Source organism: Neltuma alba, unplaced genomic scaffold, assembly GCF_004799145.2.
Source record: "Neltuma alba isolate B1F8T4 unplaced genomic scaffold, ASM479914v2 tig00012981_pilon, whole genome shotgun sequence".
Lineage (NCBI taxonomy): Eukaryota > Viridiplantae > Streptophyta > Magnoliopsida > Fabales > Fabaceae > Neltuma > Neltuma alba.
In genome coordinates this window covers 46,567-72,767 of record NW_021637338.1, presented here as the reverse complement: position 1 = coordinate 72,767, position 26,201 = coordinate 46,567, and the positions used below count along the sequence as shown (strand labels likewise).

Sequence of the window (26,201 nt, the reverse complement as noted above, 5' to 3'; positions counted from 1 at the left end):
CCGTGTTCAGTTTACACCATCCTAGCTAAGGGGGTTTCCAAGAAATTCGTTCCTTTCTCATAACAATTTCCTCCATGGTTTCCTTTTCCCATCTGTGGTGATAATTAGCCAAATAGTTATAGATCTCCTTTTCCAGCTCACGCGGTAAGTTGAAGTCTTATTCGTGTAATTGTAGGTTTCGCCATCTCCATATAATACAGCAGCATGTTGCAAATTTCTCCGCCCAGCTGATGCCCTCTTCTTTTATGCTTTTGCCGCTAAGATTCCTTTGTATCCAATCATGCCATTCATCTCCCAGGAACTCCACCCTTTTGCCGAAAGGCAATAATCTTCTCCATGTGACTGTGGCATACGGACAGTCCCTCAATGCATGGAGCAGAGTTTCCATTTTCTGTTGACATAAGTCACAGAGCTGATTTCCTCCATTCCACTTACTTGTGATCTCCTTAGTGGCTAGCCTCCTATGAATCATCCTCCATATAAATATTCTAATTCTTTCGGGCACTCTGAGTTTCCAAATCTGTTTCCAGTTCCTTTGATCCGTAATATCAATGTCACTCCTTATTACCCCATAAGCACTGAGTGCTGCCTTTATTTTTGGCCAAGACTTGTGCACCTTTTTTATTATATATTTTTTCAATAGATATTATAGGTAAGAGCATCCATTTGATTTTTTAATTTTGTATAAAATATTAATTTGTTCTCTCAACTTTAAAAAACATATTTTTAGTTCTTTAATCTTAAAGTCATTAATCTTAAATAATATCTTTTGTGGCAATTATGATTATTTTAAAAATTAAAATTAATAGATTAGTATTTAAAAATATCTTATTGATATTCAAAATCTTAATATCATCAGGTTTTTTTTAACAATTTTAAAATTAAAAAATTAAAACATATAATCGAAACTTTATATAAATTTAAAGAACCACAATTATATTTTAACCAATATTTTATATCCAATAATACCAAGTCAGGTTTAAGCAATTGTTACATTACAAAGAGAAACAACTCTTCCAGGAGCACCTTTTATTTCTTTTATTAATATTTCTAAAAGATAGAGTTTATATTTTATATTTACTCCGACCGTTGGTGAGATATACTTTATTGCATGAAAACATATCTCTTAATGAAGATTGCAACATATTCAAACAAATGCAAATGAACTCTGTAAATAGAAAATTTCCACACAAAAAAAAAAGGGAATCTAAGCACCTTTTTTCCCTGAGTTGTAAATATAAATTACGTCGCAGTTAGAAGGAGGAAAATAATAATAATACTCACCAACGGTCATATTGTTACACAAAGGGGGAACAAGAGTAAACCTAAGCCTTGAGCTAAAAGAAGAGAGGAGATTCAAACACGGTTATAGGCCACTGACTTGCTGAAAAGCCGCCGGATGTATACAACTTGCAGTGCACTAACGAGAGCTAGAAGAAGGTACTCTCCTACAGTGTAGAATATGACGCGCTTCCTGGTGCTTTCATTCGCTGCATCATAGGTAAAATAGGAAGTTCAGTCATACAGTGTTCTTAAATATTTAACATTTTTTAATGACAATCAATGTAAGCACCACAAACACAAACGTTTCAATATCGGACTTGAGTCCATGACCTCAACTAAACACGGCAGCACACGCTGCCACTAGAGCAGCTTGCCATTGAATATTTAACATTTAAAAACCATCAAAACCAAAATTTTGGTAACCAAAGAATTCAGTGAGTTTTGACAGTATTATCCAAGCTGTCAAAGCTAGTTATCTAAAGCAGCAATATCAGGCAACTGATAAATCAATGCAGTAACTGGAACCCACACAGTACTCAACAGCTATCAATTGGAGAGATCTTACAAGATTTAAAAGGAACAAATTGCTTAAATAAACTCTAAAATGACGACATGAATTAGAGGCTTCTTTTGCTGCATATGGGTAGAGAATTTGAAGATTACTTCTGTTGGTTTTGTCTACAAGCCTCAACCCAGGTTGTGTGACGTTTGATATCACCAAAGCTACCTTTGACTTTGAGAGCATGTTACTAATTACTTAGGAGCCCACGCGCCTCTAGCCTTACCATATAGCACTATAGAACTTAAAAGGACTACCTATATAAACTTCTAATGCTACCACTTACCACCATTGTCAAGATGGGTCAAGCAACAAGGCTGATGTCTAGGAGCCATCACTATCATGAGATTGATGGATTGTATCAATGCATTTCAGATGGCAAGAAAAATGCTACAACTGCTGGGCAATAGCCAAACTTCTACATGAGCCAGTCACAGTTCATGAAAAAGAAAACCAACTTACTATGACGATGTCGTGCATCACGTGCTTTAAGGTATTTTTGCTCAGCTGTAACAGATTCTAGTGCCTCTCTGAGCTCAGCAATTTTAACATTTATTGGGTCCAAGTGCTCTGCAAATTTACCAACCAGAGTCAATAGGAAGCCCAAAAAAAAAAAAGGGAGGAAGAAACTCAACTAACATCAACCTTCACTAGGTCCAAAAAATAAATACATAAACATCAATCTTCACATACTTCAAGCAGTACCCCATATTAGTAGGAAAAATTCATTATATAGTTCATGCCATATGCACCTAAAGATGTCAATAAGATAGACTACAGTAATAAACGCTGCTTATGCAGAGAACATACCATTTTTAGCAAGATCATGCTCAGTGGGAATATGACCAACATGGATGTAGAAAGAAACAGTCTCAGGTGTGGAGTGAGGGTTATGAAAGCAGAATTTATACATTCCACTTCGTGGGGCTTTAAAATCAAACTTTTCGCCAGAGGTTCCTTTGATCGTGTGGACAATGTTACCTCCAGGAGATGTCACCTGCAGATCACTACAACATCAGGATAACTGAAAAGCACACCATATGTAGCAATAATAGGTTGTCATTCTAAATCCAACAATTTCTCCTGATCTACTATATAGCATTGTGAGCACACATCATTTTCTGAAAAACTTCTGTGCCGTGATTACCAAAAGGCATTAGCATGGTCTCAAAACCATACTCTACAGTGGATTGACGCTTAAAATGCACAGCACAGGAAAATAAATGTGAAGAAAACCCAAAGCCATCCATTCAAATATGAGCAATTCACATGAGATGTTAACAGCATATCCCTCCCTCGCCCCCCATCTATCATTACTTTCTACATTTTATTTTGCAGCTTGACGTTGCTCCAAGTCCTTCAGCATTTCTCATTTTTAAAAAATTTGGAGAACAAATAGTCCCAATTTAAAGTCAACAATAATACATTGAGAGAAAACCAATTTACAAATTTATTTCTCTTTTCTAAAGAATTGCTGAATAAAATTCATAATTATGCAAACATTAACAGAATTCTAATATATCTAAAAAATGAAATCTAGGAGAACATCAGCATATCAATATAATAAAAAGATATCCACAGTGAGACGTATTATTTACAAAGCATAAACAGTACAACTCATTCCCTATGCTCAGCAGTCAGTGCAATACACGGAAAAACATGTCTACTATCTAGTCAATGCTCCAAAACAACAGCGCATGATGAGGAAAAATTTAGCAAAAACAAATAATTAGAATTGGATATTGTTTAGAAATGAGTTGACAATAATTATAAACTCTTTAAAGCAAGCTCATATGAGCTCAATTTATTACTCGATTTATCAATCGGTAAACATCAACACTTTAAACCAGTGATCATAACATGATAAAATCTATTTAAAACAACCAATGATGACTTGGTCTGGGAAGTTTTTTCTTGCACTGGATGAGCTCACGATAAATTTCCCTCTTAAAAACATCCTGGTCTGGTGATCCTTTAGCGATTCAACAAGCATAAGTGATTTAACCCAGGAAAATCTGCCAAGTTCTTCTCTTGATTGTTTTTCATGCATCAAAATGAATTCACAATCACATTTTCTACTTCCAACCTAGCTCTGCCCATGTTTCATTACCAGTTCCAACTTCCAAGCCCAGATAAAAGAAGGGTTGTGTTAGACCTTCAATAACCCAAATGAAACTCTGTTGAATCCCCTGTGCCATGGATCAAAGATGTTATTGTGTTGTTTCTTTTCTACTTACAACCTCATTCTAAAAGTAGGAGGAACAGCCATAGATTCACTGATCACCATCTTAATTGAGACTGAAATATACGAACTTCATTTCATTAGAGATTTCCAATATCATCTGCAAATTTCCACTCATGACTTATGATGCAACCCAAACCATATTACCACGGCACATATGGGTTTCTACAGCTTAACAAACTCCCTACTGTTATTTTTGGCTGTTCTTTGCTCTTCAATTAACTAACTGCCACATATAAATAAAAAGATATCCACAGTGAGACGTATTATTTACAAAGCATCAACAGTACAACTCATTCCCTATGCTCAGCAGTCAGTGCAATACACGGAAAAACATGTCTACTATCTAGTCAATGCTCCAAAACAACAGCGCATGATGAGGAAAAATTTAGCAAAAACAAATATTAGAATTGGATATTGTTTAGAAATGAGTTGACAATAATTATAAACTCTTTAAAGCAAGCTCATATGAGCTCAATTTATTACTCGATTTATCAATCGGTAAACATCAACACTTTAAAACCAGTGATCATAACATGATAAAATCTATTTAAAACAACCAATGATGACTTGGTCTGGGAAGTTTTTTCTTGCACTGGATGAGCTCACGATAAATTTCCCTCTTAAAAACATCCTGGTCTGGTGATCCTTTAGCGATTCAACAAGCATAAGTGATTTAACCCAGGAAAATCTGCCAAGTTCTTCTCTTGATTGTTTTTCATGCATCAAAATGAATTCACAATCACATTTTCTACTTCCAACCTAGCTCTGCCCATGTTTCATTACCAGTTCCAACTTCCAAGCCCAGATAAAAGAGAAGGGTTGTGTTAGACCTTCAATAACCCAAATGAAACTCTGTTGAATCCCCTATGCCATGGATCAAAGATGTTATTGTGTTGTTTCTTTTCTACTTACAACCTCATTCTAAAAGTAGGAGGAACAGCCATAGATTCACTGATCACCATCTTAATTGAGACTGAAATATACGAACTTCATTTCATTAGAGATTTCCAATATCATCTGCAAATTTCCACTCATGACTCATGATGCAACCCAAACCATATTACCACGGCACATATGGGTTTCTACAGCTTAACAAACTCCCTACTGTTTTTTTGGCTGTTCTTTGCTCTTCAATTAACTAACTGCCACAGAGAAATCCTTTGCCTGATTTCAAACTTTTTCTTACCCAGAACGTAAGGACTTAAACTTTTTCTCATGCTTTCACAAAATGATTCATGTTACATCTAACAGAATAATAAAACATCCATACAATCAAACATTTATCTAAAAATAATCACGTTTATGATCCTCTCTTCTCTCTTTTCCGTTTTTTTTTTTTTTTTTTTTGGGTGGAATACCCCTTCTTTTAAATCTGTGATACGAATGATGGTAGAATTGACCACGATAAAATTTGCTGAAAGCAAGGTACTAGAAACACAACTGCAATCCGTTACGGCTAAAGCAAAGAAGGAGATAATTGAAAAATCTAAACAGAATGCCGAGGCAATTGCAAGGAAATTAGGAGTTTGGAGCAAATATTGGATTTGATGATCAATTAAGGAATCCATGGCTTTTTATTTTTTTAAAAAAAAAAAATTTACGTAGCTCGCCCTGCCCTTCTCAGACTTCTCTTCCTTCTCATCCGCTTGGGGTTCATTAGCAACTAAAAAGCCGTCTAGGCAACTGACGCAGAAAAGTGTAATTAGAGTCTCAGTAGGGTAAGTAGGATTTTCAAATGGGGGGATTTTTGATGGATCAAATGGTAATCTATTTGGATTCTATTTCAAGTTAGGTCTAAGTCCTTCAAATAAACATGACAACCCATCTGACAAAATTAAAAACCCTAATTCCCGGACTAAAACCATGATTTAACATGCCTTCATTATGCATCAGCAGCATACCCTAGTAATTAGAACCTTTGAACTGCTATTCTCAACAGCAATGTCAATTATTCCACGTAAGGTATCAAAACAAAAGCGTATGACTCGTGGCCCTGTGCGCAAATCATCTTCATAATTTTCAGTCGAGCAAAAATGAGGCCAAAACGTTTTGTTTCCAATTAAAATAGTATAAACCAACAACTTATTCAAAGATCAACAAATAATTCCATAAAAAAAGTACGGAAAACAAGCAAAAAAGCGAAGCGAACACCCAAAAAGTAAAACTTAACATCGAACTTACCGTCAAGTCGATGCCAGGGTGATCGGAGCTCCAGAAAATGTCGTGATCGACGACAACAAAGTTCCCAGTAACCGTATCACCCTCGTAGAGCACATACTCATAGACGCACTCAACGTCGTTTACGGTCACGGACAACGATTCAATCCGACCAAAAAAGCTCAGCAACAAACAGATCAAAAGCATACACACCCTCGCGCTTTTCTCTTCGTTCCTCCATCAATTCTTCTACCTATTGAAGATTATAGCACCCAAATTTTGGCGGCGGCGACCAGTTCAGCAGCTCTACTCTGCCTCCCAGATCTTAAAACTGCGGCTTCAAGTGTGTTGCTTCTTTCTTCGGCTCCGCAACGACGCCTCTGAGAACGATTTACGTGCCTTGGTGATGTCGTTTAGAAGACTTGCGTGTGAAACGCAAACAGCTCCACCTTGCATCAGCCAATCAGACCACGCGCTGTTCTGACCTGGACGTGAAGACAAATTTAAACATAATCTCAAAACTAATTTTCTTTGTTGGCCAGAAAATTAGGTATTGGTATTAATCGAGTAAAGGTATCAAGGTGAATTTTTTTTTTTTTGGTGATAAAATTCTTCTCTTTTTGTCTACTCCTTGTTGTTTTTTTTTAACACATTTCCTTTATTACAAGATACTACACAGGTTTATTAATATAAGAACTAAATAATTAATTAAAGAATAGTTAAGTTAGTTTTTTTTAATAAATAAATATTGTCTTTCTTAAAATATTCATATTAATCATGTGTATTATGAAGACAAATTTAACATAATCTCAAAACTAATTTTCTTTGTTGGCCAGAAAATTAGGTATTGGTTATTAATCGAGTAAAGGTATCAATGTGAATTTTTTTTTTTTTGGTGATAAAATTCTTCTCTTTTTGTCTACTCCTTGTTGTTTTTTTTTTAACACATTTCCTTTATTACAAGATACTACACAGGTTTATTAATATAAGAACTAAATAATTAATTAAAGAATAGTTAAGTTAGTTTTTTTTTAATAAATAAATATTGTCTTTCTTAAAATATTCATATTAATCATGGTATTAAACTACTTTTAATGAAAACTACTTAACATATACAATCATTATAGAAATTATTTGAGGATAAAATGGATAAATATTGAAGACAAAATAAATTATAATTTCATATTTAAAATCAAATTGAATTTTTAACTAACTCTTGGGAAGAGCATCTGGGTAATTTCATAACATTTTGAAAATACTAGTTCAAGCCTCACTTCCTTTAACCGTCTAAAATTGGAATTTCATATATTTCATATATTCAGACAATTTTGTTTTGGGGATTTTTTCTTTTCTTTTTTTCCAATGACTCTATGCTGCTGTTATGACTGTTACATTGCTGCAGCTCTCGAATATGGTGCTAAGAATTTAATAGACATGATTCTCTCAAATAGAGCTAAAACAGGAGGCGGTCTGGCATATTCAAAGCATGATGAAGTTGAGTGACCAATTGCAAGTGCATTGTATTTTCAGAGAGCAAAACAGAGCAGCGAAGATGGGATTAATAATTAATTTGTTCTCCCTTTTAGATAGTTTGTCCTTCTCAAGTTAGGACTCTTGTAGATGAAGGTCGCATGGGACTGCTGAATCCCCCTCTATTAGTTAGTTTTGTGCGGTGCTCTCTCAAGCTTTCATAGAGCCATCCTGGATCAAGTTTTTATATCCATCCAAATTGGAGGGGTCAGTGATGAAATAATTCATTAACCATCAATATCACACATACAACCAACAGGGGTTGGTTCAAGTGGTAAGCTGCTGATACCGTTTAAGCGAGGTCTCGAGTTCGAGCCTCAGCTTATAGAAATTCCCATTGAAGACTTACCCACCATGGCCTGGTACGCGATGCGACGGATTCAAATGTAGTCGGAACAAAACTCCGGTGAATTGTGGGTAGGCAACCAAAAAAAAAATATACATCCATAAAAAAACCTCTAATTAACCCATACAAACACATTTTTTCCTATCATATAGTGCCAAACTCTTCTTTCATTTTCTTTCACTATGTTAAACTTCCCTCATACTCTCCACTAAGCTGTCATTATTTAAAAAAATTATCCATAAATCTCAAATAAAAAATTAAATACAAAGGATCCTCAAAATTCATATTATCTGGACAACTCCATATTACTGGACAAATTATGTTATTTAACTCAAACTTGTAAAAAAAAAAATTGAATTCCTTCATATATCTTCGAATTCGAGTTTTCTTGTGGATTATTTTTCCCTTTATCATGTGGATTATTATTGTTATTGTTATTTTGGTTTTTTTTCTTTTTGGGTAGAGAAAGAGGACACGAAGAATGGGTGTGTGTTTGGTGCAGCGGTCCAACAAGCAAAGTTTAATTGTAAGTGGAAAAGTCAGTTTGTATATTGAAGGAGAAGTTTGATTGACTTTTTAGAAGGTTTGGATAAAACCAAATTATGGTTTTGAGAATAGCTTCTGGAGAATAGATTCCAGAGAGAATAGGTTTTGTGAAGAATAGATTCTGAGAAGTAAGGAGTGTTGGATAGTTATTATCAGAAGCACTTTTTATATGTATAAATTACTAAAAAGGGCATAAGTTAATATGATAATACATAAAATATAGATTTTTATAATTTATAATACTCCTCCGGTCCTTAATATAAGACCCATTTAACTAATTTGATTAGATTAAGGAAATAGGGGGTAAGTTAGTTAATTATAAGAAATGTGACATGTTTTTCCTAAAATACCATAATCATCTTTCTTAATACCCCATCTCTCTTTTTTACTTGATCATGGTTGAGGAGTATCCACAGGGGTAATTTAGAGAAAATTGATAAATATGAGAAAGGGGTCTTATATTTAGGACCAAAACCAACTCAAGAATTGGGTCCTATATTAAGGACCGGAGGAGATATTTAATTTGAAGGACAAAATTGTAAATAATATATTTTTTAACCAAAATAATTAATAGTATATAAGAAAATATAATTAATAAATAATTAACATATGTATATATATTTATAAAATATAAGATTAAAAATTTTCTGGAAAAAATAAATATTTTTTACCAACATACAAATATTATTTTATTTAAAGATTATAAATATGAAAAATACCATAATATTTTTTGACAAAAATTAAATAAACACACACTAAAAAACATTTATTACTTATTATAGTAATTATCTTTTCCTCTTTATGATTCTTTCAGGCTCACTCTCTTGCTGTGTCTGGAACAAGTAACTGGAGACCATCCCTCCACACCAGCAACACGAGCAAGTCAAGGGGATTTTTTGTCCAGATAATTTTTGACAACCCAACATCAAAACTTCAACATCAAGCGAGAAAATTTTGCTTTCCCACGGAACCATGGTTTTAGAGGTTAAAACCATGATTTGCCCCTGAACCATGGTTTCAAAATATTGGAGGCTGTTTAGATAGCATTTTATCCAAACTATGGTTTTGTCTTTCAAATCATGGCTTTAGATGTCATCCAACAGACCCTTAGTCATTTTTCTTTTAGGCCAAAAGCCAGATTAAAAATACTTTTATAGTATATAAATAAACATAATAAAAGAATTTATCTTGTTTTATGAAAAAATATTTTTTAAAAGTATTATTAATGGTGTCAAACCACCGCCTGAGCATGTGAAAAGCAAAAGGTGGTAAAAAATGCTTATAGCTTATATATTCGGAGGAATTCTTGGGTACTCTGAGAGTACCAGCTAATCTAACTCTGTCCAGTGGGAATGAGCCAACTCATATAAGTTTAATCTACGTGTCATCCTATTCATTTCCATTATTTCTTGTTTTAAAAAAATAAAACTGCCTTAGTTATATTGGTTTCCATTACTGCCCCCTTCTCTCTAATCCCTCCCCCTTCCCCTTCGTTCCTTCTCAAACTCTCTTTCTTCCTCCTCTCATTTTCTCGTCAGACTACGCCGCCGCCGCCGATTCTCCACCAGGACTACGGCAAGTTACATATCTGAACCCATCGATAGATTTTTTTCCTGCTTCCATGTTCATTCTTCAATATTACAAGCAAGATATGGCGTCGAGCAAAACCCATCTCCTTCCATTCTTTACGAAACAGAACAAGTTCTCAGGCATGGTAGGAAGAAACAGTATATGAGTAGGATAGTAATAATACAAGAGGAATCACAGTCTCGGTTTCCCAAATTAAAACCATTTCAGCTATACAACTCCATCTTCGAGAAGTTCGTCGGCGGCGGCAACGGCACCGTCGACAAGGACAAGATCAAGTCGGAGATGAGGAAGATTTTGCTCGCCATCGCTAATGGTATATGCTCTTGTCCCATCCAGATGGATGATAGCCAAAGTTTCCCAGCTGCAGATCTCAAATCTTCCTAGACAAATCAAGCTCGAACTTGATGATTTTCTTCCTTGCTCTCCTCAGTTTCGAAATCTCCAACGGCAATATCTGCAAAAGAGAAAAAGTGGGGAAGCAGATGGGAGAAGGGACGGTTGAGGATGAACAAAGACAAGGAGAGGGATTGAGGAAGAGGGAGGAAGAGGGCAGTAGAGGAAATCACCATACCCAAGGCAGTTTATTTTTTTAAAACAATAAATTAATGAAAATGAGAAGATTGACACGTAGATTAAACTTTTATGAGCTGGAGCGTTTCTACTGGACAGTGTTAGATTAGGTGGTACTCTCAGAGTATCCAAGAATTCCTCTATATATCGTGCGTTTGTCTAATGTCAGGTCCACTAAACTGAATACCGAATTTGCCCTCTTCCTCTTCAGTCTTCTCCCTCACATTGGTTTTTTTCATTTTCAAAATTTTTAATGATACAATGTCTTTAAAACAATTATCATATTATAAAGGGAAAATTCCAGAAAAAGGTCCCTGAATATATGAAATCCCAGATTGGGTCCTGAAATTTTCAAAATGACAGAAAGGGTCAGTGACCCAATCTGTCATTTGGCAAATCAAGAGGAACTGATAATTTTACCCTCATTTGTATTCATTCACTACAATGATTTAAGGAATCATTAGAAGGGTTTAGACATTACCTAGATTCATATAGCAAATAACTACTCACTTTTTATATTCAGGTGTCTTGTTATTAACTACAACTAATTTTGTAATCACTAGAATAATGTAAGTATTACCTAGATTCGTGTAGAGAATAACTACTCACTTTTTCATAGTCAGGTACCTTATTATTAACTACAACTAATCTTGTAATCACTAGAACAATGTAAGCGTTACCTAGATTTGTGTAGAGAATAAGTACTCACTTTTACTTAACCAAGAGTAAAATTGTCAATTGGTTTTAATTTCACAAATGACAGATTGGGTCACTGACCTTTTCTGTCATTTTGGAAATTCCAGGACCCAATCTGGGATTTCATATATTCGAGAGACTTTTTTTGAAATTTTTCCTATTATAAATAACTTTATGTTCTCTTAAATGAAAAAAATTTTAACAACTTTTTATGATATTTTTAATTTTAAATATTATTTTTTTATTTTTTATTTACATAAATTGTGTAGAATATATCTCATTATATAATATTATTTGGTTTAAAAATGTTCACATAACTATAATTTCTTTTTTAAATATATTTGATTCATTAAATTTAACTTCCTATTAAAATAATTTAAAATTACTATATTCTGTAAATTCGTATTTTTCATTAGTTAATTAAAAACATACCCATTTTGAATATTTTATAAACTAAAATTACTTATTCAATCATAATCCACACAACTTTCATCTCTAAAAACTAACTTTTATAAAAATTAATCCGAATACAAACCACATTACCGAACTAATTTTTGTCTAATCCAACTTTTCTAAACGTTAAATTGAACATAAACTACCTTTTTTTTTTTTTTAAACCACCAATCCAAAGCGGCCCTAGGTCATGAACGCTGACGATCAAGATGAAGATAACAGGAACAGAACAACGACAGGGACCTTCCCAAATTATCCAGTAACCGGCAAAATATAACCAGCATCAATCAGGTATGTACATAATATCACATCCCAAGTGTCGCTCAAACACAGACAATAGGCATCTTTATTTAATGAGCTCACATTTTTTTCAGTCCTTATTTTTAACAGCAAAACCTCAGGTTTTTTCACACCCAATATTAATTATAATGATTATACTAACAGCAGACGTAGACCTTTAGGCCGTAGCATCAACAGCATGGTTGGCCACGTCCCTTTCCACGAAAGACTTCATATATTCCTTCCTGCAAATTTTGAAATCACATATAAGTCTCCTATGTGATTGTACTTCCCATCATTTGACTGGCATACGCAATCATACCTTGCAGGAAGATGATCATGTGGACGATTAAATGGAGTCCATACCGGCTCACCAACAAAGAATCGAAGAGCCTGCAAATTTACAATCACGTGAGAAAAACTTAACATAAACAAGAACATGTAAAGTGAAATATGTGTGTTTGTCATCTAAAACTTCAGTGTGATGCCTAAACAAATTACCAGAGAGAACTAATGAAGCTTTATGCAAGAACAAAATTGGCGTATTTTCGGACGATAAGAATAGTTTTACCATGTATAAGGTAGACAAGTTGTACCACAGTGATCTCTAAACACAAAAACAACCTCAAGCTAGGACTTTCTCTCCAAAAAATATCTACAAGAACCCAACTCATAAAAAGTTCAGCAACCGGATATTTGTTTCTTGAAAATTATTAATATACAAGACCCCATACCACACCAATAGAAATGTTTTCCAGAAGGCACAGGGTATATAAGTAAGCTACTCTGAACATTATTCTCAAACGCACATGATAGGATGGATAAACTAAAAGGGTTAAGGGGTACACATTATCATATTGATGACAAGCAAATTTGGTAAAACTATGTCCATATGAAACCGATACCTTGATATAGTTGCTTTCATCCAGAGTAAATCGATGATAAATCCCAGCAGGCAAGATAATCATCCCTCCTTTCTTTACCCATACACGAATCCAAGCATCATTACGATCCCTGACATCAAAATAACCTAAGGAATAGAGTAAATAATTAGCAACTGAATGAGATAGGTCCTTGGGAACTAAAAGGTCAGAATCAAGCATCAATATGGACATACCACTTCCAGCAACGCAATAGCGAATCTCCTCGTCAGTGTGGAGATGCTCCTCAAAAAAGCTTTTGATCTTCTCTTCATAATTAGGCAATTTTTCGGGGCAAACCTCACAGACATCCTGCAGGAAGTGAAAATAAAGAGAAAGATGATCATCAAACAGAAGATATTTGGCATCAGCAGCAGCAGATCATTTTCACGGTCAAAATAAACCAAAGAATAAAATGCTACGGCCTCCCAAACACAGTGTCATAATGGAATTAAGGTGTGCTCAGAGAATTTGCCGAAAAGGACGCTGAGGATTTTATATTCGTAGGAAAACCATCCACACCTCTATTTATGGCATAAATAGGGGTATCCAGATGCAAGGGTGTCAACTGAAATGAAATGTTTGTTTTCTTAGGGATTTTTTTTTTTTTGACATTTTCCACGTATCATGTAGTGCATACGGTTAGTAATACAGGGAAAAGGAATTCTCTGCTTTTGGTGCTTTAACCACAGCAATATTTTGTGGCTTTACTGCTATAATTCAAGCATTAATTAATGAAATACGCATAGCAAACCTGGTAGCTGTAACCACGAATAAAATGCTACGGCCTCCCAAACACAGTGTCATAATGGAATTAAGGTGTGCTCAGAGAATTTGCCGAAAAGGACGCTGAGGATTTTATATTCGTAGGAAAACCATCCACACCTCTATTTATGGCATAAATAGGGGTATCCAGATGCAAGGGTGTCAACTGAAATGAAATGTTGTTTTCTTAGGGATTTTTTTTTTTGACATTTTCCACGTATCATGTAGTGCATACGGTTAGTAATACAGGGAAAAGGAATTCTCTGCTTTTGGTGCTTTAACCACAGCAATATTTTGTGGCTTTACTGCTATAATTCAAGCATTAATTAATGAAATACGCATAGCAAACCTGGTAGCTGTAACCACGAATAAAATGCTACGGCCTCCCAAACACAGTGTCATAATGGAATTAAGGTGTGCTCAGAGAATTTGCCGAAAAGGACGCTGAGGATTTTATATTCGTAGGAAAACCATCCACACCTCTATTTATGGCATAAATAGGGGTATCCAGATGCAAGGGTGTCAACTGAAATGAAATGTTTGTTTTCTTAGGGATTTTTTTTTTTTGACATTTTCCACGTATCATGTAGTGCATACGGTTAGTAATACAGGGAAAAGGAATTCTCTGCTTTTGGTGCTTTAACCACAGCAATATTTTGTGGCTTTACTGCTATAATTCAAGCATTAATTAATGAAATACGCATAGCAAACCTGGTAGCTGTAACCACGATCTTCACGAATCTTTTTCAGCTCTGGGTCTGTCTCATGATTATCAGCATCTAACCGCCAGCTGAGAACTCCAAGTTCTGAAACATTAACGTGATTTAGGGGGAGTGTAAAACTCTCAATCAGCAGATAAATAAAACAAACACGTGCTCCAGAGATGCTTACCGGCAAGCTGGTCCAAGGATACAAACTCCTTGGGTTCTTTGTGATGTGGCAATCTCTGATCTGCATCATTATCATCCATATACCATGCTTGAATAACTTCCTCTCGAGGATCCTGTGAGAAATGAAATTTCAAAAATGGTTCCTCTTGTGTTTAGCAACCATGAAAGATGAAAACCCATACCAACCAGAAAATTGAACCCAAGCAGGAAGTGAAGAAGTTTCAACTCCTTTTTTGGGGGAAAAAAATGATTAACTAATCGCTGAATTAATAGAAATTCTGTTAACTGGCTTTGATGATATTAAGTTTCATACTCCCCACCCCCCAAAAAAAATGATTATGGACAATGCTACTATATTTCATTCTCATCCTTTCTGTGAACAAAATGGGCACAAGTATAAAATTGTATTTTCGGACGAAGTAAATATGTTTAAGATGTTGTTGGATAAGGATATAGTTCATTTCATGTCCTAGATTTGCATCAACTAAGAGAATAGGTGAAAGTTTCTTATAAATGAACTTTAGGCATAAGTTTTCTTATCCAACCAAACTAGTCAAGAGATTACCATTAAAATGTAATCAGAATATTGAGTAGTTGTAAATAGCTGTAAGAGACGAATAGCAAATTTTCTTCTAAAAATCCCATCACAGTAAGATGGCCTAGAATTATAAACAACGGTAACGAGGATAGGTTTTAGCATTTTTTTCCATCCAAAATAAGCTTGTTACCATTTCACCATTAAAAAATGCAGGCGGAGAATGTTTTATAACTTTTTCCCTTGAAAACTGCATGAGGAGGGACTTGTAATTTTTCATACAGAAATGACTAAAATTATACAGATATAGAATGTTGTACGGTAGTGAATGTTGGGCAATAAAAGTAAAACAAGAGCACAAAGTTGGGGTAGCAGAAATGAGGATGTTGAGATGGATGTGTAGCCATACAAGAAAAGACAGGATTCGAAATAAAAATATCAGAGCAAGAGTCAGTGTGACACCTATCCAAGAGAAAATGATTGAAAATCACTTAAGATGGTTTGGACATGTGCAGAGAAGGCCATTGGAAGCCCCGGTGAGGAGGATAAATTAGACAATACAGAGTCCCATAAAAGAAGGCAGAGAAAGACCGAGAAGAAAACTTAATGAGGTCATTGAACAAGACCTCCTGGTCAATAACATATCTAAAGACTGAGTTGTTGACAGAGCATGATGACGTCGTGTGATTCATGTAGCCGACCCCACCTAATAGGATAAGGCTTGTTGTTGTTGTATACAGATATAGAATGGTTGTAGCTGTAATTTTATTTGGGGAACGAAACGACAAATTTGTGTTTTTTAGCTAATGAATGTGCAAAAATTTCAGTTAGGTAGTCTCATGACCTGACTCTAGATCTTTGTACTTTTCAACAAAAACCCCGATTCTGCACTAGGGTGTTGGAAGATGATAGGTTGGGGGTAATCAAGCTTGGACATTTGTAACTCAACAGTTAATAGACTTATTAGACTTTATTTCCTACGAGAGAAAGGGTTGTCTTTCTCAACTCAATTTTGTGTCTGTTGTTCTACTTTTGAGTTCCCAAAATTCATTGATGCCCTTTTAATATTCCAAATATCCAACCGCGGCCAGAAATAAAAGAAAAGGCTATGGTCTATTTCTAGACAGGGATCTTCAATAGGATCAGAGGATGAAATCTGAGATGGAAAAATTGATCTTGAAGAACTCATTTCAAATACAGATATTAAGAGTACCCAAGCACAGATAGTCCTCTCGAGTTTTCACAGTTTTTTCTATCCAAAACCAAATATGCAGTATGAGCCAGAAAACACAGGAAACATATCAGTTAATCGCCAGGAACGCACGGTAAGCGTTTCTCAGTATGCTTCTCGTAATCAAACCTCACATATCCCTACTTAATCAAAGTTTAAAACAGCTAGAATAGGGCTCTCCCTAACCTAAGGTCAGCAAGCTATCACCGATATCGACAATACCTATCAAAAATCGAAGAGAAAACATTCGATTGCACGCTCAACAGAGAAAAATATTTCTCAATAAAAAGAATTAACTTTCCCAAGAAACAAACAAGCAAAAGCAAGAATACCTTATCAGTGACAACCATTCTGGTTTGGGTAATCCTATTGAGTCTCTCTCCAATCTTTCGCGATCAAAATCCCACGCAATGCTTCACAGTGCCGCGATATATACAGATATATATAAGACGGAAATGCCGAATTGACCAAAATACCATTAAGTGGGAACGTGATGACGTTCGGTTTGTGACTGACAGAGGGTCCAGGCTAGCAGAATCAGGCCGGTGATGGGGCAATTTGAAGGAGGGTACAATCGTAATTCTAAAAGAACACAAACGAGATCGAGACGACGATTTTTGTTAGAAGAGAACTGCCTGGGTTGGAGGACTCGTATCAGATACGGCTTCTTCGGCACCGTTTGGGTGTGACTAGAGGGGGAAAATAGTCAAGTTTCATCATCCAATGAGAATTCTACACGTGTCACTGAGAAGGTTGAAATTTGACAGTTCACGTCTTGAACCTCGTTTATTTCTTCTGGGAATTAAAGTCAACCATTGTCTCGGAGTCGAAGTTCGTATTTTCATTTGACTTTCTTGATTGGAATATTGATGTTATAAGAAAAATTATCACTTACATCGTTTTACATCATTCTCTCGCTAAATGCACGGATGCATAAATGTTCAAAAAAGTTAATCCAATAAAAACATGACGCACAACAGCAACAGTTTAAAAGCGATCTTTGCCTTCCAAAAACAAATATCTTCACTCAAAAGAAAACCACTTGCCCGACCATTGGAATGTCAATGTTTATCAATAATAAATTCCATTGAAGAGTTCATTTAAACATAAAAAACAGGATATGATGCTTAAATACCTCAAAAGCATTCACAAAAGAACACACAGCACTAGAATTTTTTTTTTTTTTTGGTTTTATATGCCCTGTAAGTTTATTTTTGCAGTAAAAATACTCTAGTTGTTATCTGCTACTTTGCTGCGAAATAAAACTTCTAGGAGATATAAGAATTAAAAAAAATTTTCAAGTACTAAATGCTCCTTTGCAGATACTTTCAGGCTATTTAAACACTTTCATCAAATTTTTCAAAAAGTACTTCATATCACAACTTATTTTGTGTGCGCGTCTCCCCCCGGGGGGGTGTCCCATAAAGACTACACCAAACAAACCTTAAAAGCTTAAACAATTTCCAGCATATTTTCATGTTATTAATTATTCAGCAAATTTCTATTACATGGGTGCAAGTTTAACAGGGTTCCGAAGGGATGGGAAGATAACATCGATGGATAAGATAAATGAACCTTGCATACATTTTGTAATCTATGTGAAATTAAGGGTAAGATATATTTGCCAGATAAATTGGTCATATTTGTGGTTGAGCCTTATCTATTGCTGAACGAAGAATAATGCTTCACTGTAAACAAGGTATGGATCTGAACTCTGAACTGAATGGATTTCCACCACCGCTATACATCTTCCAAACATTTTGTTTCTAATGCTATTGATATTTCCTGCAGCAAGATCAGAAAGAAAATGGTTAGAAAGAACATGCAAGTTGATGTGTTTATGTGTGTATTTAAATGAGCATAATGAATACAAAAATGGCAGCCCAATGCACGATACTCCCACCAGGTAGGACCTAGGGAGGGCCAGATACATGCAGCCCTGCCCCCGAATCAAAAAAGGCTGTTTCCAAGATTTGAAGCTTTACTTGAGAGAAATAGGTATTGGGCCACCTAAACCACTTTGGTATGCTTAAATTATTTAAAATCCTTTATATTGAAACTTGCCTTGGCTTTTGCAGTGCTTGAAAACAGGCAGGCTGATGTGATTGCCTGTCCATGATCTAGAAGCCATCCCACTTCACTAAGAGCTTCACCATCCTTGCTTCGCTTAAATGAACACCACAATTGTTTAGGAAGTAATATCTCGTTGCTTCCATCTCTGACACAGTTCAGAATGTTGTCACCCGAAAGCTCATGAAAGATCCCCTAAAATTATAAGAAAAGTGAAAGAGATCACAATAAAGCTGGGAACGAGCCTTAACAGCTAAAGCTTGGGTCAAATTGTCTCTGACATGACAGTAAAAGTGATAGACATTATCATAAAGCTAGTCAAGAGGTCTTCGACTGCACATTACATCCTCTACGTTCAAATAGTCTAGAGTTGCTTTGCTTGCCCAAATTCCTTAATTGAAATTAAGTTTCAACAGGAGTCAGATAAGCATGCCAGAGATTTCACCTGACAACTTTTTAGCCTGATTCACTTGACAACTTGGCCAGTTGAATGAAACGGCCTTTTTTTTTGGGGGGGGGGCCTTTTAGATGCAAATGGAGATTTTCCAGAAATAAAAGCGGAAAATCCGGGCACGGAAAAATAAAAGCAGAAGCGAAGACCCTTGCACTCACAGTATTTGAGGTGCCAATGGTAGCAACAGCTTTGGACCCATGCCAATTACCAGCAACTTGTGAGGCAGTCATGGGAGCGGTAGAAGCGAATGCAGAATCACGGATGGCGCAACCTCCTAGTTGTTCACCATTCCTAAATGGTCCATACCATTGCTCACAAAATACTTTGATGCTCTGTAGCACCATGTTTGTGTTATCCAACACACGGACAAACTGAATGATCCTCACTCGCGACTCAGGGTCTTGAGGATTGATCAAGCAGTATTCCAGCTCCAATAGTTTATCCTCCTTCTGCCAGACAGCAACATAACATCCACTTGATTGATAAGCAAAGGCACTAACCCCACCGTTTACTCCTCCCACTTGCCTTTCATCCACCTTGAATCTTGTGGCCGCATCAGCCTCACAACCAACAGTAGGAAGCAACAGGATGTTCTTGTATATAAGAATGTTCTCCTCTGATTCAGCAAGAGTGGGACACTGAGTTTGCCAGTCAAATAACTTAACCTCCCACTCGCGGAATGCTTCAGGGACTACCAATTCTGGTAATTCAATAGCCTTCCCTTCATTAGAGAAGTCAGCTCCAAATCCGTCCCATTCACCAGAGACTCTCTTCGCAAATTGAGACCATGCTACAATTTATCAGCCATATAACAATTTTGAGATTAATGACATAACTTGTAACCAAGAGAAATTCAAATCAAGGTACAGAAATGCCCTTCAACCTCTAATATATTTCCCAGGCCTAAAAAACCTCTAATGTATTTCATATAACCTGTAGGATATATATTAACTCGGATCAAAAGGAAAAAGCACTCACCTTCTTTTATACAACTACCGTTTTGCAGCAGAGATTCAAGCTCTGCCTTATCTTCAACTTCCTTAGCCTGCGCATTATACGCAAGATAGATTAATATTATTTAGTATTAAACGCACATTTTGCAATGTAGATGAAGCATCCAAAGGGAAAAGTTTATGCTTCATACAAAAAAGAATCAGGAAACCACACATAGCAGCATCTAAAAAGCATTGCTAGAGATATTATACTTGAACTGGAAATTCGTTAGAGTAAAAGCTCTACTTAGGAAAACAATAACCATAGAAGAAAAGAAAAAGATGCCAAAGAAGCTCCCCCTTCACTCTTTAAAAAATCTCCCTTGATGAAATCTAATCTGTTGAATGCCCAAATGAAGCCAGTTTGGAATTTCAAAATGTCTAATATTTCATGAAGCCGTGTCTTTATGTCATACAGTAATAATTTCCACAACACTACTCAACAGCGTAAGGTAATATGCATATTATACAATATATTCAGTGACTAATGGCATATAGTGAATTGAAATAAGCTGCGGATCACATGAAAATCAGTAAAACAGATTCAGTTGTCGCATTTGTGCATTGACTTCTTGAAGCAAATATTCACATACAGCTGCCCTATCTTTGACTATCTCCTAATAAAGAGAGTAAGAGTTTAGTAATTTGATAGGACTTAAGTAACAGCATATACATTCAAATACAATTTAATCAACCCATTGACGAGTGATATGTAGTGATTGAAATGAATGCTCCAAGTTCATTTATAAGAAAATAAAGCTTCAATACTATAAAAAAAACAATTCAATACTAGAAATAACCCACTGGTGCACTTTTTCCTTCATGGACGTTTATATGACACCAGATTCAATCAAATATACATATCAGGAAACTGCATATAGATTAAATCATGCAATCTTTAAAGTACTGAACAATTCTTCCCGCCAGATTTAATCATGCAATCTCTTTCCTCATTCCTTTTCCACAAAACCTGAACGTAGATCATAGACCCTCTAGACCATGCCATGCAAATTGCATGTCATAGTGAAGAGAAATTACAAGTCTAAAACTTATGACTCCTGCGCTGAGAAGATCCAAAATGGAACTGCTAAACAAACCATCGAGTCTACAACCAAATCTAATCTAAGGCCAAGAACAACATGAAAGTAAGGGTGAATAAAATTGAAATAACCACCATTCTTACCTTGTAATCTGCAGTGCTAAGAATATCAGTCAGACCATCTTGATCCAATGCAGAGACCAAATTTCTCCTGTATTGTGATCCAAAGTTAATATTGATATGAGAATCATACACGAAAACCCACTAAAATTCAAATCAGCCACACAAAAACAAATGAACGCATCCAAAAGTTGGCCCGAGTTAGCTAACTTAGCCTGCAAACTGCAATATTACCTCTCACTTCCATTGAAGGAAAATGCTCCAACCTTCCAATTTCGCATCACTGAAGCCTAAATTTCATTAAAAAAAACACATCAAGCAGAATCAGGAAAAAGCTACCAGTAAAAATTGCTAAGCATAAAACAGAAAATTACAAGATTAACCCATTGATTCCTTATAGAAGCTCTGCTCATATTTAAGGCCTCAACTCAACATTTGACACCAAATGACGGATGAAATTAGGGTTTAACATGCAGAAATACAAGAATTGATGAGAAATTACAGGATGGAAATGAAGCACCTGCAAATGGATGGGACTGAATGGAACAGAAGAACGAGAACGAAGAAGAAGACATAGAGATGGTGAAGTGAAGGAAGTGAGCAGGAAGGTAGTCATTGAAGTAGTTTGTGAGAGTAAGCGAAGGAAGAAGCTGGGAGAGAATCAGAGAAGCACGAGCCTCGATGGCGGGACACAGAGTCTTAGGACCGTTCAGCCTTCATGGAACCAAATCCCGACGATCACACATTTATAGGCTGAATTCTCCCATGTCTTGTCTGTTTATTAAAAAAATCAATGCGTGCTCAAAAAAATAATAATTAGCCTCTGATCTTTAATATAAAACTCATTTAATTGATTTAATTAAATTAAAAAAGTTAGGTAAGTTAGTTAATTATAAAAAATGTGACACGTTTTTTCTAAAATGCTATAATCATCTTTCTTAATACCCCTTCTCCCTCTTCTATTTGATTATTGTTGAAGGAGTATTTATAATAGTAATTTAGAGAAAATTGATAAATATGAAAAATAAGTCTTATATTTAAAATCAAAACCAATTCAATAATTAGGTCTTATATTAAGGACCGGAGAAGTATTAAACAATTTTATAACTAGTCAATGACTCAATAAAAAATTAGTAATAAGCTCATGTTGTCACTTGTTTGTTTTCAGCATGCAAATAAGACATAAGCATTTATCTCTCATTAAAGAAAATATATTTAATACTGCTCCTTTGATACTAATAACATCTAGAGTTATTGGTGGAGAAATGTCTCACAATCTCTCATTCATATTAAACAGGGTAAACTATAAACAGTCTCATTAATTAGATTTCATAACACTTTTTTAATGTAATTCCTTTGTAACATTTAGAATCCTTACTAGATAGGTGTCTACATTTACCCTATGTTTAAATGGAAGGAAATTAAGAGGAAAGGAATATTAGGAAAAAAAATTTCATCCAAACATAGTCTTAGCGCCTCACAATGTTCAAAATTATGTGTGAAATTTATGTCTAGTTATTATGGAGTATTTGCAATTATTTTTTTTTGTCTTGGATAATGTGATGCGTACATTAATTTTCTTAGATACAAAACAACCTAACAAGAAAGGGATTCTTCAAGCTAGATTCATGTACCCATTTATGGAGTGATGACAAATTATAAAAGAAGTTAAAGAGGTGGTAAGAGTGGTGCATGAAACAATTATAAAAATTAAAGGTTCAAATCTCATACCATATTAAGAAAAAGAGTTTAAATTCTTTTTCTCTAAAATTTTCTGCAACATTAATTTTATTAAGTAGTTAATTTCTGTTGAGTTTTAATGTTGTGTTCAAATAATATATCAATTTAAGCGTTGCTTTTCTGTTTTTTGCCCAAAAAAAAAAAGGTTGTGTTCATTTATGTGGAACCGGATTAGATTTTTATTTGATTCATTTTACCTTAAATTATATATTGACCAGATTTATTTTACATTAATCCATTTATCAAAGTTGGTGAAAAGAAGAATAGAACGCATTTCACTGGTCAACATTCAACATCATGTACTACCGCATCCGATCCTTAGTACTATCTCATGTTCTTAATATAAGATCCTGTTAGATTTTTATTTTGGTCTTAAATATAAGACTCTAATCCACTTTGTCTCTCATATTTATAAATTTTTTTCAAAGTGGCCTTTCTAATAATGATAGTTTAGTCAATACATTTGATTAGTAAGGATATTTTAGGAAAGGCAACACCTATTTAGGACAAATAACTAACTCAATTTACTTCGTTAATCTTCTCAAATTAGTCAACTGGCTCTTATAATTAGGACCGAAGGTAGTATATGATTTGATTGGCTAATTTGAGAAGACTGAGAAAGTTATTAAATTACTATATTTATTGTTTTTTTAAAACTAATTTGTGCCATGTATAAGTTGACATAATTTGATGATACGTACAAATATTTTAGAAATATCATGTAACATATGTTATAATTAAGTAATTTAGTAACTTCTTGAAATTTTTTAAATTAATCAATTAAATTTTCTATTAAACATCAAAAATGGTGCCAAAGAATTAGCCGAAGAAGATAATAGGCATATCCAGTCAAATTGGTCAACTATCAGAAATAGGAAGAGACAAATTTCTCAGCTAGTAATAGTCAACCTAATTACCTAGCTAATCAAAACAGAACGTTGGCCCAAAAAAGAAAAGCTAATCAAAATATTCCCTGCACAATATAAATTGCTTTTGCTCTAAAATATTTGGAGAGTAATTAATATTTATTTAGTAATTTTATTCATGCAATCAATTAATATTTAGGGGTATTTGGTTAGTCCTAAAAGTATTTTTAAAAATACTTTCACGTAAATTAAGATAAAACTCATCTTATATATTAATTTCATAAACCTTTTAAAATTATGGTTTGACTTCCATCCAAACACTTCCTTAAGCTAAATGTAACCCCTTTTATTTTTCTTTTAAAAAAAATCTAATTTGAGATAGATTTAATGAATTAAATATCATTTTTTGATTTTAATGAATTGGTTTAAGTAAGTTATATTGTGAAACAAAGAAAGTATTTATGGTTATCTTTAGCCAATTTTAATTAATTTTTTGACATGCATAATTTGATTATTTGAATAGTATAAAATCAACCATGAGAATAGTGATTAAGCTAATAAATATTCTAAACACAAGGCAAGTACACAAAAAAATCAAAATTACTAAGCAAACAAGGCATTCAATCAAATACAAGAACTATGACTAAGGGTGTGTTTTGAGTAGTAGTAAAAGTTTTTAAAAACAGTTTTTCAGTCATAATTTATGTAATATGAGGTAAGTATGTAAAGAGAGTTTTATCTCAACTTACATAAAAATGATTATAAGCACTTGAAAAAAGAAAATCCAAACAAACCCTAAAGTTTTTTCCCCCCACTTTAGCAATGGTTCTATAACCATGAGTCTATGAATAAACCAGACGTGGTTCAATGAATTGTTTGTGGTTGGGATTACACTAGTAACTCCCAAACTAACTTTTTCACTAGAAAGTTGAAAAAAAGTAATTTCATACTAGAAAGTTGGAAAAAAAAATAATCTCATACTTTTTTTTTGGCCAAAAAAAGATCTCATACTTGAAATATATGTTTGGATAGGCTGTGGCAGAAAATCGGCTTATACTCTAAGAGTAGCTTTTTTCTCCCAAGGCTCTATCTTGTTGCTTCTAGCTTCTACATAGTCTAGAAAGGTGAGGTCCATGCTTTATCCCTTCAGTTCGTTTTTTTTTTCCCTTGGCTCCTTGAGTTCGTCTTTAAGATTAGTGAAATCATTCTTTTTTTTCAGTTGAATAATGAAATTTTTTTAAGAAAAATAAATCTATTATTCCTTATTATTTAATATCATATTTATATTAAAAATTTAATTGGTAAGAAGTAATTGATAAATTTTTATATACTAAATGCAAATTTTATATATATACATATATGTAATACTTATACTATGATTTAGATCCTTCTCACTCATTATATTTTCAATAGGAGGACTTTTCCCCCATGGTTCGTAAAATTTAAATATATTATTTTCATTTTAATCATTCTCAATAATAACCATTTTTACTTTTATAATTTTAATTTTAAGTATTCTCTAACAATTATCACATTATAAATAGGAAAAATTCCAAAAAAATGATTGTTGAGTTTTAAAATTCCAAATCACTATTAGTTACTATACTCATAAAGAAAATGACTACATTGAAAAAGCAAATGACAATAAAGAGATTTTTTAAAAAGCCCAAAAATATTAAGAGTGAGATATATAACGAAACAATGGCTCTCTCTCTCTGGCGGATTTCCCTAAGCTCAGGGATGTAGGGAAGAAGACGATGGAGGAGACAGATCTACTCCAACGAAGTAGTAAGAAGATCAAAGCGAGTTCTCCAGATGATGGCAATGAAGAGATGAGGCAGAGATCTTTCGGCGAAATGATAAGGGGATTGGTTCGAGAGCCTCTGGTAATGATTGTGGAAGGGGAGATGAGGAGGATTTGGATTTTGGACCGATGAAGTCGCATATCAAGGTCCTGAAGCACTCGAGAGGTAGATTTCTAGTTCCTGAGTTTATCTTCTCCGATGCTGCTCTGTACAAAATCAAAAAACCATACAAGCTTACCCGCATTGTTATATTGTTGGGCAAGAGCTTGGGTCTTAGTAGAATGGAACAGAGAATTCAAAAGATGTGGACTAAATCCGAGGTGGTGACTATTGTGGACCTATCTTATGGTTTTTTTGTGGTTAATTTTACTGCAATTAAGGATTATGAACTAGCATTGTTAGGGGGCCCTTGGATGATTTTTGATTGCTATCTTACTGTGAGAGAATGGAGGCCTAATTTCGATCCTAAGATGGAGGCAGTTGAGGAAGTGTTAATATGGGTTAGATTTCCTAATCTAC

At 34.5% G+C, this 26,201-nt stretch overlaps 3 protein-coding genes across 4 annotated transcripts; all 3 read right to left on the bottom strand.

The window, feature by feature from the left end:
- Nucleotides 1–1,126: 1,126 nt before the first annotated feature.
- LOC114733178 (transmembrane emp24 domain-containing protein p24beta3-like) lies at nt 1,127–6,485 on the bottom strand (the record flags this gene model as incomplete). Its single annotated transcript, XM_028920586.1, has 4 exons — nt 1,127–1,490; nt 2,306–2,413; nt 2,654–2,840; nt 6,270–6,485. Coding segments are annotated over 4 exons (645 nt in total), but the record flags the coding sequence as incomplete, so codon positions are not given.
- A 5,709-nt stretch (nt 6,486–12,194) lies between these two features.
- Nucleotides 12,195–17,027, bottom strand: LOC114733174 (1,2-dihydroxy-3-keto-5-methylthiopentene dioxygenase 2-like). Its single transcript, XM_028920579.1, has 7 exons — nt 16,929–17,027; nt 14,832–14,943; nt 14,652–14,746; nt 13,373–13,487; nt 13,161–13,285; nt 12,578–12,648; nt 12,195–12,500 (listed from the first exon to the last, which is right to left on the bottom strand). The coding sequence occupies exons 1-7, from the start codon at nt 16,944–16,946 to the stop codon at nt 12,434–12,436; spliced, it is 603 nt and encodes a 200-aa protein (XP_028776412.1). The 5' UTR covers nt 16,947–17,027; the 3' UTR covers nt 12,195–12,433.
- A 1,013-nt stretch (nt 17,028–18,040) lies between these two features.
- LOC114733187 (uncharacterized) lies at nt 18,041–21,993 on the bottom strand. Of its 2 annotated transcripts, none has more exons than XM_028920594.1 (7): nt 21,774–21,993; nt 21,506–21,561; nt 21,296–21,362; nt 20,099–20,165; nt 19,279–19,910; nt 18,661–18,861; nt 18,041–18,381 (listed from the first exon to the last, which is right to left on the bottom strand). In XM_028920594.1, exons 1-7 carry the CDS (start codon nt 21,885–21,887, stop codon nt 18,337–18,339), a joined length of 1,182 nt encoding a protein of 393 aa, XP_028776427.1. In that variant the 5' UTR covers nt 21,888–21,993; the 3' UTR covers nt 18,041–18,336. The 2 variants fall into 2 exon arrangements, with proteins under 2 accessions (XP_028776427.1, XP_028776428.1); XM_028920595.1 differs by having other exon boundaries at nt 21,792–21,992.
- Between the last annotated feature and the right edge of the window lie 4,208 nt (nt 21,994–26,201).